This window comes from Podarcis gaigeae, assembly GCF_964106915.1.
Source record: "Podarcis gaigeae genome assembly, chromosome: 10".
NCBI classification, from domain to species: Eukaryota; Metazoa; Chordata; class Lepidosauria; order Squamata; family Lacertidae; genus Podarcis; species Podarcis gaigeae.
This window is the reverse complement of record NC_139686.1, coordinates 17,706,411-17,725,854: the sequence shown is the minus strand read 5'-3', so window position 1 is coordinate 17,725,854 and position 19,444 is coordinate 17,706,411. Positions and strand designations below refer to the sequence as shown.

At 42.2% G+C, this 19,444-nt stretch overlaps 2 protein-coding genes and 1 long non-coding RNA gene across 12 annotated transcripts in view; 2 read left to right on the top strand and 1 right to left on the bottom strand.

The window, feature by feature from the left end:
- Window positions 1–19,444, top strand: part of LOC310826186 (tigger transposable element-derived protein 1-like) — a 1,677,490-nt gene that overhangs the window by 419,147 nt on the left and 1,238,899 nt on the right. The window lies entirely within an intron of this gene.
- The window catches only part of CACNA1C (calcium voltage-gated channel subunit alpha1 C), a gene marked incomplete at its 5' end in the record, with an annotated part of 442,620 nt that overhangs the window by 320,966 nt on the left and 102,210 nt on the right, over window positions 1–19,444 (top strand). For all 9 annotated transcript variants that reach the window (XM_083699782.1, XM_083699784.1, XM_083699786.1 and 6 more), the window contains 5 exons: window positions 481–688; window positions 2,058–2,178; window positions 4,402–4,516; window positions 5,758–5,878; window positions 5,999–6,068. In XM_083699782.1, the coding sequence (XP_083555908.1) occupies window positions 481–688; window positions 2,058–2,178; window positions 4,402–4,516; window positions 5,758–5,878; window positions 5,999–6,068 (635 nt within the window). The remainder of the gene's footprint in view (window positions 1–480; window positions 689–2,057; window positions 2,179–4,401; window positions 4,517–5,757; window positions 5,879–5,998; window positions 6,069–19,444) is intronic.
- LOC310826343 lies at window positions 2,185–17,648 on the bottom strand. 2 transcript variants are annotated; one of them, XR_014555770.1, is made up of 3 exons: window positions 17,582–17,648; window positions 4,277–4,467; window positions 2,185–2,467 (listed from the first exon to the last, which is right to left on the bottom strand). It is a non-coding gene; the product is annotated as an uncharacterized lncRNA (long non-coding RNA). The 2 variants fall into 2 exon arrangements; XR_014555771.1 differs by lacking the exon at window positions 2,185–2,467 and adding an exon at window positions 5,617–5,690 and having other exon boundaries at window positions 4,387–4,467.

Genomic DNA, 19,444 nt, shown 5'->3' with positions numbered 1-19,444 from the left:
ATCCAAGAATGAGCACACACAAACCAGATTTTCAACCAATCTGGCTTTGATTCCAAACTGTTTTCCCATCTGTTCTTGTTGGTTTTCACTGAGCTGATCTCTTCAGTGAGGTATTCTGCCTTGCTTTGAACAGCTGTGAGTGTTGTAATGAGGTTGGCTAGAATGTAACTTACTGAAGCAGCACCTACTAATTGCTGTATATTTATAACACTTTTTGAAAAGTAATCTTCCCGGCATGCTAGGTGCAGAAGTGGTGGAGGACTTGTGTGTTTTTCACATGTGGCCATAAAAATGCTCATTAACTGCCGTAGGTCACATTATCATAGGGAAGCTCATGAATGGTTCATTTCTTCACAGGCTGTTTGGAAAAGCCATGTTTTATAGTCACCATACAGCCTGCCTGAAGGTGATACCTGATGCAGATGAGCAGTATCTGCTTTGGACAGAAGAAATGTAACCACCTTTCTTTTGGCTCTTCAGGTATTGGAACTCTTTGAGTAATTTGGTGGCTTCCCTGCTCAACTCTGTGCGCTCCATCGCCTCCCTGCTGCTACTTCTCTTCCTCTTCATCATCATCTTCTCCCTCCTAGGGATGCAGCTCTTTGGGGGCAAGTTTAACTTTGATGAGATGCAAACCAGGAGAAGCACATTTGACAACTTTCCCCAGTCGCTGCTCACTGTGTTTCAGGTATGGCTTTATTTGATTTATTTACGTAAATGGCGGTAGATTCAATGACAGTGAATAAAGCTCTTGTGCCAATAAAAATTATAATAAACATTCATTAAAAGCCAGTTGGAGTTAAAAATAATAATTTTGCAGCATTTTCTAAAAGCCAAAGGTGGGCCTCCTTGGGGACATGCTTTTCATAACAAAGAGGCCACCTCTGAGAGGTTCTATAGCCTAACATCTCATGGAGATCTTAATACAGAAATGAGATCTTAATACAGAAGCACTCTTGGGAGAAACTGAGGTCAGGTTATTTAGTTAACAACGTTGTTGGGGCTACTTCAAACCTATAGAAGCAGCATGTGGTACAAACTTGGAGGCTGTACCATAATGCTGTGAGATCTCATAAAAGACTCCCTGTTGTTAATAATCTGCACAAGAGATGCATTCAAGCATAGATTTCTGGTGTAGAAAGGAGATAACATGTAGACGTATTCAAATCTGCAATCCCCAACCTGAAGTGGTACAGTTCTTACTAGGGATATGCAGCAGCTTCAGATGAACCCTACGTTGAATCAGGGGACTGGGGGAGGGTGAACTATGCAAGCCTCCTGTGTTTAAAAAAAAGTGATTTCAGTGTTACTATACTATACTGGTTGCATCCTTCCTGTTCAGCTAGCTAGCTAATGTAAAACAGGCACACCAGAACTTAGTTTGCAAATCACTGTGAGTTCTGTGCTTTTGTTGTGGGGCACACTAAGGCTTTTTGATTTTCAGATAGTTACAGCTATCCACCAGTGCAGGGACAGTTTCACAGATGACTCAGAAATTGCTATTAGAACAGCACACTCTCACTGGGGATGCCACAAACACCTGCAATATGATTATTCACACTGCAGTATTTTCCTACTTCTCCTCCCCATCATATTTTATATTGCCCCAGGAAAGAGAGTCTTGGTACTTCATTTGCAGGTATGGTGCTGCTAATGTGCCTGTTCTAGACTGTGCTCATTATGCCTAAAAGAGCACATCAGATGTTAACATTAAATCTACTTTTCAGCTGTGTTCCCAGTCAAATTTTAAACAAGTCCTTAGTGTGTGATATCTATGTCACAGGTGTCACCAGAGAGCCTACAAGACATTTGTAATGTCAATTAATGTGCAAAGACAAGCTACTGTACAGATGATGGATAAAGATGCCCGTTCCTGCATGGCAAATGCCAAGGCACTTCCTCTCCATAACCCGCATTAAGAATGGAGGTTGCAGCACATGTTAGGGAAGGCTTCTTTAAGATAGAATTTTGTGTTCTCTCTAACAGTTTTTTTTGCAGGTTTTCTGCAGGCTGTCTAACATTGTGTGTCCCCCTATTGGTGGGAATGTGTTGTTTAGATCCTGACTGGGGAGGACTGGAATTCGGTGATGTATGATGGGATCATGGCTTATGGCGGCCCCTCTTTTCCAGGAATGTTGGTCTGTATTTACTTCATAATCCTCTTCATCTGTGGAAACTGTATCCTTTGCTACTACCTTTGTGTTCTTTGACAACTGGGCTGAACTGTAGGGACAGCATTAGAGGTTGATATGGTTGAGCCCATGCTGAGGTCCATGACTGAGCCAAAGGGCTACTGCTAACGAGCTTCTTGGCCTCTAGTGCTCTTCTCTCTCACTACCTGCACCTGCTTCCTCACCTAACTTTTCATTTTGACTGAGTATGTCATTCTCTCACCTGCTTCTTCAGGAGGGATAGACGGATGAGTGAGTAAAGACAATAGGGAGGACAGCAAAGAGATATTTGGTACCTTAAAAAGAAATACATTTTTGTTACCTAAATTTTCATGGACCAGTACCCACTTTTTCTGATGCAAGCAATGTTGAGGAGCAGAGCGGAGGAGATGCATTTAAAAGAATCAAAAGCACATGCAGCCCACAGTAATGACCCCACTGAGGGCATATTGCAGGATCTTAGTAATTCAAATCCTGAAGCTGGCACTTAAGTAGTAAGACCCTGCCACTTACTACAATTTAAAAAATAGCAAAAGCAAAGGAAGATTTTTGAAGTTCAAAAAAGAACCAAATTATAATTGTTTTATTGAGTATGCTTACATAAATATACTGAAAAAGTGAAGTTTTTGTTACAAAAGTGGGCATTTAAAAAAAAGGAAATTTATTTGGGAAAAAAATCCATCTTAAACTATAAGAAATAATATGAAGAACTGCAGCGTTCTATGTATTTCTAACTAATATGGCAGCATAGCGCTCAGCTTTCTTACACACGTCTTCAGAAAAGCACCAAATTAGCACCATATGTGGACTAACACATGATGATTTTCAGATATGGTGTGTAATATTGTGCATGTGTTCCATATGCAGCTGATTTAATATTTGAATATTTGAATATTAATAACACATGATGAGCCGTTAAACAGTTGTGCACATTTCCATTGATGTGCCAAATTTACAAGAATCATTTGCAGATCTGGAGCATGTGATATTGTACAGGGGTGGGTGGGCCATATTTCTGTGGACAATTTTCTAATAGACCAAAATTTGGTTATGGACCCACTAGATGTCATGGACTGGCTGGATGCAGAGGAGTGGTGGGAGGCACCTGCCAGGGAACACCCAAGGAAAGAAGGCGCTGATCCAGGGGATTGGTAGTGGGATGACAATGAGTGGTCAGAGGGAAAAGAGGGAGCAGACGGGGTGGGGGATATCAGAAGCTGAGGAGGTGACAGAGTTTAGTGAGCAGGAAGAGTCTGTGTCAGAGAGCAGTCCAGAAACAGAGGCAGAAGAGGAGGCTAGAGAGGGAAGCCAAGAGGCAGAGATGAGTCAGGCTACTGAAGAAGCCTGGGGGGGGGCTCCCCCTCTCCCTCTCCCCTCTGGTCTCCTAGAACCAGAAAAGGAATGAAAAGGACGGAGCAAAAACAGAAAGGGCATCAAGAGTCTCAGATTGCTTGGAAAGGGCCAGGGGAAGAGGAAACTTAGGGAGCTGTTAGAAGGTGGGGACCTTCAGTCCTTGCGACTGCCTCATTGGGGCAAGAACTACTGGGAAGAGTTGCTATACTCACTGGCCCTGGCCTCCTGTGCTGTTTTGTTTCTTTGAATAAAGAGAGTTAGCTTTACTGACACGATATGAGTTATTGCTGACCTGTTCCTGACACCTGCCCTGACACTATATAGCCAACTCTCAGAACAATATGGCCAGAACAAAAACAGGAAAGTGAGTGCAATGGCATGTTGTAGGTCAGGGGTAAGGAACCTCTGGGCTATGGGCCTGATTAGGCCCACCAGGCCTCTTCATTAGACTCACAAGGTCATTTCATCCAAGCCACGGCCACCAGTCTTACACCTGACATCATATAAGGATCAGGTGTGGGACAGATAAAGGTGGGCTTGAACAAAAGGGAATTTGAAGCCACTGCAGGTCAGCTGATCAATGGTGCCTTTAAAGCCATTTGTGCAGCGCTTCCCCCGTCCCAACACTCAGTGGATTATCAATGCTTAGGAAGTGCTGCACATTTTTCTGGCCTGCAGTTTGATTTCAACCTCTGCAGGCAAAAATGGACCCCCTGACATCAGGTGGTTGACAGGTAGGCTGTCCCACTCACCTGTCAAACTTGGCATGCTGGTCTGTGTGGAGCTAAACATCATTCCCACTGGTCAGAACTAGTTTCCAACCTCTGTAGTTGGGGCTGCATCTAAACATGTTTTCTTTAATGAAACATGCAAACAGACATCTTGCTGAATGTCTTTTTGGCCATTGCTGTGGACAACCTTGCTGATGCTGAGAGCCTGACATCTGCTCAAAAAGAGGAAGAAGAAGAAAAAGAAAGGAAAAAACTAGCTAGGTAAACCCTTTGTTTCTAGTTTGGTATAAAACAATATCCCTAGATGGTTCTTGAGAGTAAAGGTATGTCCAATCAGCCACATTTTATATCCCTGGTTTGGTACTGTAACCTACAGGTAGGATAAAAGTAGATTATCTTTCCCTTCTGTTTACAGATAGGTAGCCGTGTTGGTCTGCCATAGTCAAAACAAAAAAATTCCTTCCAGTAGCACCTTAAAGACCAACTAAGTTAGTTCTTGGTATGAGCTTTCGTGTGCATGCACACTTCTTCAGATACTGAAGAAGTATGCATGCACACGAAAGCTCATACCAAGAACTAACTTAGTTGGTCTTTAAGGTGCTACTGGAAGGAATTTTTTTGTTTTCCCTTCTGTGTTCATTCTGTTAAGCCAAATATTTAAATGGTAGAGTTGACACTGGTACTGGTCAACCATGTTGGCTCACTAGACACTAATGCTTTCTGTGGCTTGGTTTTAAACATCAGAGAGGCAGAAACCACTCAGTGCCCAAAATTAATGCTTCTGTGCATGTGTGTCTCAAAACAGATTTGGTGGTTATATGTTATTCAGCCAGCATCTATTAATCTTTCAAATTCTGTGGAAGCTTCCATCAGATGAAAAGCATCCATAAAGGGGGTGGAGAGAGAGAAAAAGAATGAAAATAAGTTCCTTTCCCCCTCTACTCCCTGAAAAGCCCCTCTGGAAAATGGGGGCCATTCTGAACTATGTCGGATGGGGCATGAGAGCTGCAGAGGGGAGGGGAGCATGAGAAACTTTTCTTCCATTAACTTCCTTAAATTACCTTAGGCTGCAAACCACTATATTTTTGAAATTCTCTTATTATTTAGTTAATGGCATCTCACCAGCTCATCTTAACGAGAGGTGAGGTATGTGTTATAATAGAAATGAAATGGTTGAGCAGATAGCCTAGGAGGGTGCTCAAAGCCATCCCTTTTCATACTTTAATGACCTCCTATGAGAAGGCATTATTTTCTTCTCGCAATACCAAATTCTTCTTCATGAACATGAAACAGACATTGTTCATTGGAGTTTCAAGATTGGGGGGGGGGGGGCAGCGATAATAAAGGAGATAGGGGAACACCTCTGCCTCATGTTCCTGTCAGAATTGTACCAAGTGCTTGTTGACATGATAAGCTATGCACTACTCATGGGAGTCTGTAACAGAAAACACCATTCCATATTTTGTGAACATTTGCATTTCTCTTTTTTGCTGAATTATTAGGACTGCTAGTCCTGAAAAGAAACAGGAGCCTGAGAAGCCAGCTGTGGAGGGGGAGACAAAGGAGGAGAAAATTGAACTGAAATCGATCACTGCCGATGGAGAATCTCCACCTTCTAATAAGGTCTGCTGCTTGTTACCTTCCAACTTGCTTTGCCGAATCATATTTATGAATGACTGAATCAATAAAATGGGATGGATGAATAAAGCAAGCTCTATTATGCTTTTCCCTTCTTTTTGTCAGAGCAATGTAGATGAATATCAGCCTAATGAAAATGAAGAAAAGAATCCTTATCCTACTACAGAGACACCAGGTAATTCACTGCTGTGCTCACTTTTTTCCCTCCCACTAGCACAAGAAGCTGCAACTTAAAACAGCGAAGGCAGTTCCAGCTGCATCACAGATAGATCCATATCACTCAATAAAAGATAACCAGCTGATAATTGTACTTGACAAGATGGAATCATCTCTTTAGTTCTATGGAAATAACAGGTATTTGCCAGATCCAGATGGGAGACATTCCTAGATTGAGATGATGCCTCCTACTGGAGGATCAGGCAGGGTCATTTCAAGCCTGTTGCCTCCTCTCCAAAGGGAGGAGTCATCTTTCTAGTCAGACCAACCCTGCCTGTGGTTGGTGAAGGCTAGGTTCTTGTGTACTCTTGCTGTCAGCCAGTTTTTTCTGTCCCTAACGTCTCTCCTTTTCTTGTGGTGCTATTACTTGGATCTATGAGTGTTTTGGTTTTGGTGTTTTCTCCTCTCTGGTGTTTATTTTTCTCTTGACTTTTTTGTTTCTGTTTCTGTCTTTTCTTTCCCTGGTTGTTGTGCTTTCTCTCCTCTCCTCATTGTTGTCCTTTCTGAGTGGTGTGGAGGAAGGGGAGAATTTCTTTGGATCTGGTGGGTCTTACTAGATCCTGGAATGTGTTGTACCTCTGATGGGGCAGTCTTTGGGCACTGGAGTGCGGTGGCATGTCCACTAACAAGCAGGAATGCCGTTTTGTTTTCTCTTGTTGCTTGAAGCAGCTGTTTTCCTCTGTGCCTTTTTTCCGGATGGTCCAGTCATTTGGTGGTTTCTGGCATTGTTGTGATCCCAGCTATATAACTAGCAGGTACACTAGTGCCTGGAAGTAGGGTTGTTATTGCACACTGTTGACAAGTGGTTTAGCATGCTGAAATTGTTTCCCATCTTTTCCCCCCTGAGGTTATGGGAAACTGTATTTTTGATGGCTTTATCTCTACTTTATGTGGGCTCCTGCTATTATGGTTTCCCAACAGTGGACTTGTCTGACTGCAGAACCTCCTTGGCTAAGAGATCTCTGTGTTTGAACCCATCTTTGTAGCTTTAGACCAGCAATGCATACATCATTACTACAGAAACTCCTGGTGTCTTTTCTTGGGAATGGGAGAATTCCCCTGTTTTTTCTTCTGGGTCAGGAAGTTTATTTTCCAGGAGATTCAGAGAGGTTGAGTATTCCTTGCAGTTTAGTTCTGAGAGAGGGGAGAGGAAGGACCCCTTCTACAAAGTCTTACAAGCGCCATAAGAAGAACAGGGGGCAGCAAATTCTAGTTCTGTGGGATCCCCTCCTCCTCCCCTTTCTTCTAGGGCTGTTTCTTGAAGTCAGTCCAGGTCTCATGCTAGGAAATGTGTGGTGGAGACTGGGGCTGTGGTTGCTGGGACAGCTGGCATAAGAGAGTCAGGAGCTGCTGGTCCTGAGGCTAGAAGGAAGTATCAGCAGGCAACTCTGGTGGTGAGCTCTGAAGCCCCTTTTTCTTATATGGATCCCCCCATTCCCCCTGCCCCTCTGAGAGGAAGGGTAGGTGAGGAAGGGCTGGAAGTAGTTCAGTCTGAAAGTATTTGCTTCTGATGTTTTTCTGGCCCTTTTGGCCAAGGCTCACAGGGTCCTAGAACTGACTTAGGAAGATCTTCATGTGCAGCCTTTCTCCTCTCAGTCCTTGGATGTGGGTACAAAGAGGGTCTTCCCTACATCTTTGAACAAACTCCTGCATGTATCCAAGAAAAATAGACACCATCTTAGACCTCAGCAGGCTCAGCAAATGTGTGGAGAAGAAATGCTTCAAAATGAAGACTTTGAGGTCCATCATGGCAGCACCAAGAAGGGGAGACTGGATGACCTTAACTGATGTCTCCATGTCTCAATCCAACCTTCCACTGGTGGTTTCTCCAGTTCACCTACAGTCAGGATCTCTACCATTACTGGGCATTGCCTTTTAGTCTCATTTGGCAATGAGAATCTTCACCAAGGTATTGATAGCACTGGGCCCATTTCCACACCAGAGGCATCTGCAGTCATCCATATCTGGTCAACATTCTGATCCATGCTCCATCTAGGGGACAGGTTCTTCAAGTGACCTAGGGTTTGTGATTAATGTGAAGAAGAGTGCACTCTCTCCCACTTAGTATTGGGCACACCTTGGGGTTTGTCTGGACACAAATTAGTTCTCCATGTGTCTGACATTAGAGTGAGTGGCAGCACTTCATCTTGCCCTGGGCACTGCTTTAGTGGATCTGATAGCTTAGTGTCATGTTTTGACTTTGTGTCATGGACTCAGTTGCACACTCTGTCACTGCAAAGACCGTTAACAGAACCTCACTGCAGTGAGGCATCATTTGCAGGTGGAAATCCTATTGACAGTGAAGAAAGAACTGGTCTAGTGACTGACTCCATGGCACCTAACTGTGGATGTGTCTCTGGAGGAGCCTTCCCAATTGGCGCTCATGACTTGTATATCTGCAGTTGAGGAACTTCTCTAGTTAATAAGGCCACTCAAGAGGTGTGGACCACTGAATAAACACAGTTCAGTATCAATGGAATTGGACCCAAGCAACTGGAGATGGACATCTGGGACCATCACCTTATGGTCAGGATGGATAAGCCATCTGCCAAAGCTCACATCAGTTATCAGTGAGATGTGAAATTGATGGTGGAGATGGATACACTTCTGAGATGAGTAGAGCAGCATTTACTCAGCTTGAACGTAGAACATTTAGCCAGAGTGGACAACCAGACAGCAGACTGGTTGAGCCAGGTATCAACAAGGGAGGCCAAGTGGCAGTTAAAACCCCTGGTGTTTTGTCTAGTAGTGCACTGTTTGGATCAGTCAATAACAGATCAGTTTGCTTTATAGAGCAATGCCCAGCTTGATACCTTTCTCTTGTTTTCAATCTCTGGGACCATGGGGTGTGGATGCTTTAGAGATTGAGTGGCCTCTGGGGTTGCTATATGCCTTTGCACTGTTTAATGCAGAAAATGCTTAAGAAGGATCATCAGTGTAGGCTGAGGTGATCCTGACTGACACTTACTGGCCAAGAAGGCCTTGGATTCTACACCTGGTGAATTTGGCAGTGCAGGATCCTCTAATATTGCCAGTTTGGGAGGACTGAGCAGTGTACTGGCTAATCTTGAAGGCCCACCTTTGTCTGCTCACCCTCTTTTTAAAAGATTAAAGGTGTGGCACTTGTTGCTCCTCCACTTGTCCATAGATTTTTTTCTTGAAAATTGAACTGGGTGCTCTCAGTTCTTATGGGACCTCTTTGAGATGATGGCCACTTGCACTCTGAAATGGTTGACCCTTAAAGTCATATTTTGGGTGGCTATCACCTCAACCAGATGTGTTGGAGCTGGAAGCTGACCCCTCTATTTTATTTTACATCCTGATAAAGTGGTTCTTTGCACAGACCTAGTGCTCACGCCTAAGGTGAACTCCATTTTTCTTAAGTCACAGGAAGTGAACCTATCTTTGTTTGGTAAGAATCCTTCCTACTCCCAATAATGTGAATAGCATACTTTTTCCATTTTTAACTCAAGAGGTCATTCAATTTCAGGAAGTGTGAGTAGCTGTTTCTGTCTTATTTGGGCTTCTCTGTTGGGGGAAAAAAGTCTCATCATCCTCCGTTCCCCTTTGGCTTCAGGAGGCAGTTAGTGAAGTGTATTATTCACTGGGTCAATTGCATCCCAAGTCATCATAGCTTATTCTTTGAGAAGTGCTGCAGTCTTGGTTGCCTTGAAGAGAACTTTTCTGGTGGGGGTATCTGTAGGACAGCTATGTGGGCCTCCCTGGCCCTTTCTCTAGACATCACAAAATTGTTTGTTTTGTGGTGGCTGACACAAATTTTGATAGGACTGTGTTGCTGAGGCCTATGAATGAGTAAAGTGATTGGCAGAGGGAGTCCACTCTGGGTTTCTGCTTGTACCTATGTTATATGCCAGTCTAGAAATGCCTTCCATATAGATTTGGCAAAAACAGAAAATTGTTTTAAAATAAATTTCTGTTTGAAGATCCAGATGGAAGACATTATGCACACCTCTCCTTCCCCTGCTTGCATTTGGCAGGGAGGGAACTAGGTTATGGATTTGCCTGCTTTGTCACATACTGTTAGGCCTTCCTTTTCCATCTTAGGGCATTATCTTCTGGGGGTGGTGGAGTAAGGGATTCCTGTGTTGTTTCTGGCAGTTCAGTTTCTGTTCTTTGTCTATGTCTGGGTTTTTCTGTTTTTTCCTGTGAGTCTTTTTCAGTTAGGCTCAGGGTTTGTGGTTTGCCAGTCGAACAATCGATTTGGGGTTGAGGAGTTGTCTATGCTTTCTAGAGAGGTGACTCCTCCCCCTGGAGAGGAGGCAAAAGGCTTGAAAGGACCCTTCCTGATACTCCTGTAGGAGACGTCATCTGAGTCTAAGAATGTCTTCCATCAGGATCTTAAGAAATTCATGGTAAGACAAATTTCCATTTTTATTATACAGTATTGTATGTTATAGTCGCAGCTATCTGTGTTACAGCTGTGAGCAGCCACTGGTATGTCAGGTTTTACAACCTCACCAGCTGAAAATTAAGCAGGTCTGTATATATCTGCTTAATTTATATGTATTTTCTTGTTTCTCCTAGCCAAGGGGATGGAGCAAAAACCTTGCTGCCTACCCACTGGAAAGGCAACTGGGGGTCTACTCACATGAGCATTGGGTTTGTGGGAAGATAATGTGAATTGTGTTATATACCATGACTCCCTTTCTGCAATGAGCTCGTTGTACATGCCTGATATTGCTCAGTTGCAGAATTTAATGGCTTCCAGCGTTTTTCAAAGGTGCCATTTTAGTGCTACCTAAACACTGGTGTGCCAGCCAGTGGATTAATTCAGCCACTGTGTTCAGAAGTTGTATAAATCATTCCTGAATCAGTATGATTTAGTGGGCAGGACGTTTGACTCGGAAACATATGCAACTATGAACTTGTTTGGTGGCCTTGGATAAACCACTGTCTGCAGTAGCAGTTGGTAGGATAGGGTGGGCTGTGCTATTTATCTGGCTTCTCATTACCAGTGTTACTTCTGGTTATCAAGAAGGAGAGAAGCAAGGCAACAGGGAGGCTGGTGTGGTGCAGGCACAGCAGTGGAAGCACTGTGTCTACACCTCACTGACTTCCTCACTCCCTTCCCCACTCGATAGCATGCTACAGCCATAGCACTGGGAAGCAAAAAACAAACACACACATTTTGGCCCATTACCTCTGACCGCTACTCACTATATGTCTCAGTACTTCTGACTCCATCTCTGAAATGAGAATGAGAGTGGCTTGCTTTGTAGGGGAGTTTTAAGTATGAATCTTGTCTTTGTACATTATGTATTTTCACCTCTTAAAAGCTCTAAAGAAAACCTCAATAGTTAACAAAACATATTCTAAGTCTGCCATGCATGAAATATTTGTCTCAAGACCAAACTAGGTGTTACATGCAATGAGTTATTTCCTTCCGCATGTTTCTTGGTTATTTTTGCTGTTACCAAACTATAGTGGAAGTCTGGAAAACAGCAGGGAATGGAGAGGTACTCTAACCTTTTCTCCTCTAACTTCAATTTTCCAGCTTAAAATAATCTCCCTAGGCCACAGCTTCCCCTGCAAGGAAAAACATAATGGGTGGTTTGGAGCTGGAAAATATAGAACCAAAGAATTGTAGAGTTAGAAGGGTCCCCAAGAGTCATCTAGTCCAAACCCTTGCAATACAGGAATCTCAGCTAAAGCATCTGTGACTGATGGCTTTTCAACCTCTGCTTAAAAACCTCCAAGGAAGGAGAGTCTACAACCTCCTGAGGGAGACTGTTCCACTGTCGAACAGCTCTTACTATCAAAAAGTTTTTCCTGGTGTTTAGTCAGGATCTCCTTTCTTGTAAATGATTTAGGGGGTGGTGTTAAACACCAAGGCTGCTTTGTAGTGTGTCCCTAAGATATTTGCTTCTGAGGCACAGCATCTGGGGGGTTGCCCTATATATGTGCATGTAATTTCCCCAATCATGTATATTTATTCCTGTTTGCATATCAGCTGCTCTGTGATCATTGAACATGTTGGACTCCTTATTAGCAAACCAAACCTGTGGCACTGCAGATGTGAATAATGTTTTCTCATATCACCCATCTGGAACAGCATCTGACTTTAGACCTCTTCTTGTACTCTGTCTGCATGCAGGTGCTCTTGTTAAGCCAGGCTTTTGCTACAATCCAGACAACTCTGGATATCATTATTTTTATCCTGCATCAGCTATTTCAAAGCATTTTTTAAAATCTCAAGTCTTATTACCAAAGATTCTTTTCCAGATACCACCAGCCAATCTTCTAGAAATCTCTCATAGTCACCAAATCCCTCAAAACTGTTATTTTATCTGCTGCTTCAATGAGATCAATTCCTTTCTTCAACAATGTTTTTCAGCCTGCCCAACCAGATGGAAAGAGTACTCAAAGCACTCTTGGGCTTGTCTATCGGAAGGTTATCAGTTCGAGTCCACCCAAGAGGGTGAACTCCTGTTGCTCTGTCACAGCTCCTGCCAATCTAGCAGTTTGAAAACATTCCAGTGTGAGTAGATAAATAGGTACTACTGTGGCAGGAAGGTAAACGGTGTTTCTGTGCACTCTGGCTTCCATCACGGTGTCCCGTTGTGCCAGAAGCTGTTTAGTCATGCTGACCACATAACCTGGAAAGCTGTCTGCCGACAAACACCAACTCCTTTGGCCTGAAGTGAGATGAGTGCTGCACCCCATAGTCAAGTCTGCCTGGACTTAACCATCCAGGGGTCCTTTGCCTTTTACCTGCCCTGCTGAAGTTGTGGATAGACAGGTTTGGTTCACTGGAGTCCTTTTGGGGGGGTTTGTGGTAATAGGAATCCTTACAAATAGGTAACCAGACAGTCTTTGACTATAACTACCTTGCCCATCTGCAAGCTTTTGAGTAGGTTTCCCCATCTAAATTATGTCCAGGAAGGTGTTTCTCAGTTTCCACTAAATGGCAGCTGATATTCATAGTTCAACAGGACAAATGCTGCATGACATGCTTGCTTGCCATGGTCGATTATGGGTGCTTTGTTGTTGCAATATCTTCTTCTTTCACAATCACTCATGGCTGAATAAGATTGTCTTCCATGAACACTGTGTCAACAGTGGAGGCCAATTCTGGATCCACATGTCCTTCCACAGTGGGGACATAGGTTTTTGGACGAGAGTTGATCACGGTGAGGGTTTGTCAAACATGCCTTCCTCTTAGCTCATTTCTCCTTTTCGCCCTGAGTTTGTGCTTCTTCAAAGTCCATGACACCTTTGGTAAAGCCTGTTGGTAAAACCTCCCTGAGTGTTAAGATCTGCTTCAAAGGTGCTGGTCATTGACTTGTCGATTTTGGAGTATATACTAGGAGAATGTAGTAGCTCCACAATTGTTGAATTCACTTCCCATTGAGCTTTGCCAGCCTTACCCCCATCAGCTTTTAGAGGTGGTTGAAAAGCATTTTGGGATTGATTTTAATTTATATCTATATTTTAGTTATTTGCTGTATTTTAACTGATATCTTTTTTATTGTAATTTTATTGTTGTTTTCTTCTTTTATTTGTAAAACTTCCTTGGGTGAACTTATTCTTAAAGGCAGGATACTTCAACTAAGGACCTTTGCAGTAGAACCTCTGGCATGCTGCTCTCTCAACCAGCGCTACAGCTTGCTTAGATAATGTAACTGCTGGCTTGACTGTCAGCTTCTCCCATTGTAACATTTCACTGCAGGTGGCTTGAAGGTGGTATATCAACTCACCAGCACAGCAGAGGGCTGATGACACAAGGCACTATTTCATTTCCACTAATTCTTACCAATCTTCTGACTCTGGCTCCTCCATCCGAGTAACTCATTGCTCAGGTATAGGCTGAACAGTTCTCACACGACTTGTGTTGGATTTTTCACCCACCTTCAAGACTGCCTACCAGTTTCCAGGCTCAACTATCTATCAGATTAATACTTGCTTTTCTCAAGACTGCCAGCTCTGACGTAAAGCTTACCCACTAAGAATCTAACAGGAGTGCAATGGGCATTTGTATCATTGGCCAATTTATGACATGTCTTCAGGGCTTAGGTATGTAAATGCAGCCACAGTTGAGCTCTCCATGATAGCTGCTGCTTGCCTGGAAGTTTCTCCACTTGCATCTTATCAGCACCCACCTCTCATACCTGCAGGATTGGGATGAGGTTGAGCAGGTCCAGACCCATCATGCACTTCATTCAGTTTTTTATAAGCTCACGTTGCCCCAGTTTTCACATTAATCTTCTTTGCGCTACCTTTGATGTCTCAGCTTCAGACTGCGATGCTGCTCCAGGCATCCCCCAGCGGCAGGCCCTCCAGGCACTCATTATGCAACTCTTCAACCTGCCTCTTGGCTCTTGCAACCGCCACTAAAGAGATCTGCTATGCTGACAAGCTTCTTTTCAGCAAGAGAATCATGATGATGATGATGTATTCAATGAGAGTAGACAGAGTACTAATTTTACAATCTAGTTTACAGGCAAATTAAAGAGTTTAAGCTCTATAAGTACATACAATGAGGATGAAAGCCAGAATGATGCGAAAACCTGGAAGATAAACTCAGAGCAAAAGTAAACATTGAAAAGGCTCCATTAATGTCATTATCATCATTATTAGTCAAATGTACTGCACTTCTAAGTTCCAAAGGGCTTTCCAGGCTTTCCCTTGTTCTCCTTTATTTAAGGAAGGCAATTGTGTTTTTAATATATAGGAATCATCAGAGAGAGTAGATTCTGGGTTGAATAAAGATTAACCGTAGGTATCCAAGGCTCATTTATTTGTGAAGGAAATTTTTATATTGCCATCTACCACATGTTCTCAAGGCAGGTTCCAATAACACCTTACTGTACACTTACTTCTAAAAAATCATTTAAAAATCCCTTTATTTGATAAATACCATTTAATTACTGTTGTTCAGGAGCTCAACAAAAGAAAAATGTCTGCCCCTGATATTGGAACCCATTTGGCATTGGTGTCTATCTGATTTCAAGGACAAGAGAGTTTCAAAGCTGGATGACTACCATGGGAAGAGACTGTTCTTGGTTCTAGTCAGTAAAGGTAAAGGGACCCCTGACCATTAGGTCCAGTTGTGGCCGACTCTGGGGTTGCAGTGCTCATCTCACTTTATTGGCCAAGGGAGACGGCGTACAGCTTCTGGGTCATGTGGCCAGCATGACTAAGCCGCTTCTGGCGAACCAGAGCAGCACATGGAAATGCCATGGGTTAAACCACAGAGCCTAGGACTTGCTGATCAGAAGGTCGGCGGTTCGAATCCCTGCGACGGGGTGAGCTCCCGTTGCTCGGTCCCTGCTCCTACCAACCTAGCAGTTTGAAAGCACATCAAAATGCAAGTAGATAAATAGTTACCGCTCTGGCGGGAAGGTAAACGGCGTTTCTGTGTGCTCCCCCCCCCCTTTATAGTCAGTAAAAAGGTAAAGGTACCCCTGCCCGTACGGGCCAGTTGTGTCCGACTCTGGGGTTGCGCGCCCATCTCGCTTAAGAGGCCGGGGGCCAGCGCTGTCCGAAGACACTTCCGGGTCATGTGGCCAGCGTGACAAGCTGCATCTGGCGAGCCAGCGCAGCACACGGAAATGCCGTTTACCTTCCCGCTAGTAAGCGGTCCCTATTTATCTACTTGCACCCGGGGGTGCTTTCGAACTGCTAGGTTGGCAGGCGCTGGGACCGAGCAACGGGAGCGCACCCCGCCGCGGGGATTCGAACCGCCGACCTGACGATCAGCAAGTCCTAGGCGCTGAGGTTTTACCCACAGCGCCACCCGCGTCCCTTTTCTAGTCAGTAGGTACCTGTTAATGGTGGTTCTATCAACAGGGCCTCTGTTGCAGATATCAACAAATGGGTAGGCCAATTTTGAGAGAGGCACTCTTTCAGGTAGTTGTGTTCCGAGTCATTTGGGGCATTATATATCAAAGCCAACTTCTGGGATTAGCCTCTGTGACATATAGGTACCCAGTGCATGTGCTTCAAAATTTATTTATATGTGCTTGGGCTGCCATCCTTGGCAGCACCTTTGCATCTGTCTTAGTTCCAGTCTCCAAACCAAATTCAAGGGTAGCTCTCTGTCTCTGTAGAGCACATAGCAGTAATCAAGCCAGGAAGTTACTAGGCCATGGATTATGGTGGCTATGCTATTCCTGTCCAGCAGCAGCCAGAGCAGGCAACAGGCACTCTGCACCCCACTAGCTATCTAAGGTTCTGGTAACAAGGTGGAATCAGTGAGTGCTCCCAACTATGCACTTGATCCTTTAGGGCAGGGTTATCCAAACTTTTGTCTCCAGCTGTTTTTGGACACTTGGCTTTTAAAGAAGAGGCAATTTATGAACACAGAATAATCATAAAAATGAGATAGTAAAGGATGCCAGTGCAGACAATTAAACACGGCTATTGTTTTGTACCATCTTTTAGTTTTTCTGTTTATCTAGATAATTACCTTAATGGCACCTGTGGAGTGTATGCGTGTGCAGGTTTTTAAGCATCTTACTGTTGTTCTGTTCACAAACACATTAGATTTCTGGAGGTGCTTGAAATCCTCAAAGTATTTTTCCGAACCCTCCCTGTATTCCCACAGGCCATCCAGGGCCCCTTCTTGCAATTTCTTCCTTGAAGGATAGTCTCAGATCTCCACGGTGCCTGGAGCTCTCATTTTTAAGAATTTGTTTCAAGAGTTTTAGTTTTTAATTCTTCTGCCTTGCCTGAATTCTAAACAAGCAACAAAATGAAGAATTTATTTCCATCTCTTTTTAGGGAAAAATAGCCATTCCACCTGGTGTTGTGTGCCCTATTCACATCTAAGGGCAGGGGGTAGGGACCAGGTCAGGTGCTAACTCCATGCATGGATTCACAGAGGTGGGAAAAACCAATGCCCAATTTGCCCCAAAGCATTCTTCACAGCATTATTATTATATTTTCTTCTCATTATTATTATCAAATGATTACCTATGCTTCACCCTAAGGTTCCAGAGTAAGTTACAACAATTTAAAGTAGAACATTAAAAACAGTGTAAAATTACAGTTGAAGATCCTAAGAACTCTCTTCTGAAAGTATTAGAAAAAATACAGGAATTTGGGCAAGTAGCAGGTTTTAAATTAAATAAAAATAAGCCAAAGCTGCTAGTCAAAAACCTATCACAATCGGATAAAAAAGTATTATATCAAACCATAGAAATCGAGATTCATAAAAAAGTTAAATATTTAGGAATCTGCCTTACAAACCAAGAACATTAATATCTTTAAAGATAACAATGAAAAGATTTGAAATGAAATAAAAAGGAATATAGAAATATGGGTTAGAATGATTTTATCATTATTAGGAAGAATTTCAGGGATTAAGATGAACATATTGCCAAAATTTTTGTTTTTGTTTCAGTCAGTGCCGGTAATAAGTAACATAGCATGCTTCAAGAAATGGCAAAAGGATATCTCAAAATTTATATGGCAAGGGAAGAAACCAAGGATAAAATATAAACTACTTACTGACATTAAAGATAGAGGAGGATTTTCCCTTCCAGACTTTAAATTATCCTATGAGGCTGCTTGTGTTACCGTATTTTTCGCTCTATAACACGCACCCGACCATAAGACGCACGTAGTTTTTAGAGGAGGAAAATCCATAGGCATGCCACCTGTAGGCATTTCCTCCATAACACGCACAGACATTTCCCCTTACTTTCTAGGAGGAAAAAAGTGAGTGTTATGGTGCAAAAAATACGGTACTTGGATCTGGGATTGGATTAAATTAGAAAATATGGATATGTTAGATCTTAAAGGACATGACAACAGATTTGGATGGCATGGCATACCACAGATTTGTGGTATGATAAAGGGAAAGTACGCAAAAGATTCTATAACCACATAATTAGGAGATCACTTTTAAAAGTATGGGAAAGATATAAAGATTTACTAGATCAAAAGACCCTGTGGTGGCTGTCTCCAACAGAAGCAACCTCAATTAAAAAAATAAATAGGAGGTCTGGAGATGTGGTGAATCAGGAACATTCTACCATATGTGGTGGATCTGTAGGAAAATACAGGTATTCTGGGAGAGTATCCATGTAAAATTGCAAAAAATGCTAAAGATCTCTTTCAATAAAAAACCAGATGCCTACCTCCTGGGAATAACAGATTTGGATATTCCACAAAAGAGGAAGGGTATCTTTTTATATGCGACGGCGGCAGCAAGAGTTTTGATTGCAGCAAAATGGAAGAGTAATGAAATCCCCTCTATACAAGATTGTATCCAAAAGCTGACAGACTATGCCAAATTAGATGGTTTATCAGAAAAAAATAAATAATAAATCGAAACAGGAATTTGTTTCAAAATGGGAGGTTTTCAAAGATTATCTGAAAAATAAATATAGTAGTTTAAATTCTGTTGCAGCATTCGAGGAACTTCAGTAATACTTGCAAGGTAGATATAAGAAATTAGATTTATTGAGAATAAATTTATAAAAGCGTGTACTGGCAAAAAGTAATATGAATTTGAAATATGGAATAGACGGGAGGTTGGGTCTTTAGTGTTAAGACCAATAGATGTTTTATTGTTTGCTAAGAAAATTATGTGTCTATGGTTATTTTTGTAATTTGTGTGTAATTTGGTATTTGTGTGTTTTTTTTTCTTGTTGTAAAAAACTTTAAAAAATAAAAAAATAAAAAGGAAATAAAAATGGTTCACATATAGAGATCTCTTAATAGAAATAGGAGGGAAATTAAAATTGAAAGAATTTGAAGAGTTTTGAGAACATGTAAATGATTGGCTGCAGTATCATCAATTAAATGAAGTATTTAAAGAGGATAAAAAGAAAGGATTTAGTTGCACTTTATCCAGATTTCAAAGAGAAATAATAGGTGAGAATACTAAATTACTGAAGAAGGTGTACAATATATTATTAGAGTGGGAAACTAAAGACGAGGAGGTAAAAATTTAGGACATAATATACAAATTGAAGATGGAAAGAAATTATGGAAAGTCAATTAAAAATTTACGGATTGTATAACTTTGAAACAGAATTATATGAAAATGGTGTACCGATGGTATATTGTCCCTGTAAAAATGACAAAAATGTATAGAACAAGCTCCAATAAGTGTTGGGAATAATGATTGTGTTGAATATAAAATTGTAAAACTTAATAAAAACTATTTTTTTAAAGAATAAGATCCTCGGGGTCCCTTTCAACTCTACGATTCTACAGCTCTATGTCATGATGATGGAAGGATTTAATAGCATCCTGATAAATGCAGAAGAAAATTCCTGTTCCCTGATTATTTATTCTCTTCTATAGAGTCTACAGCATAATTAACAACAGCTTTAGCCTAGATTTTATGAGGGAAACCAGAAA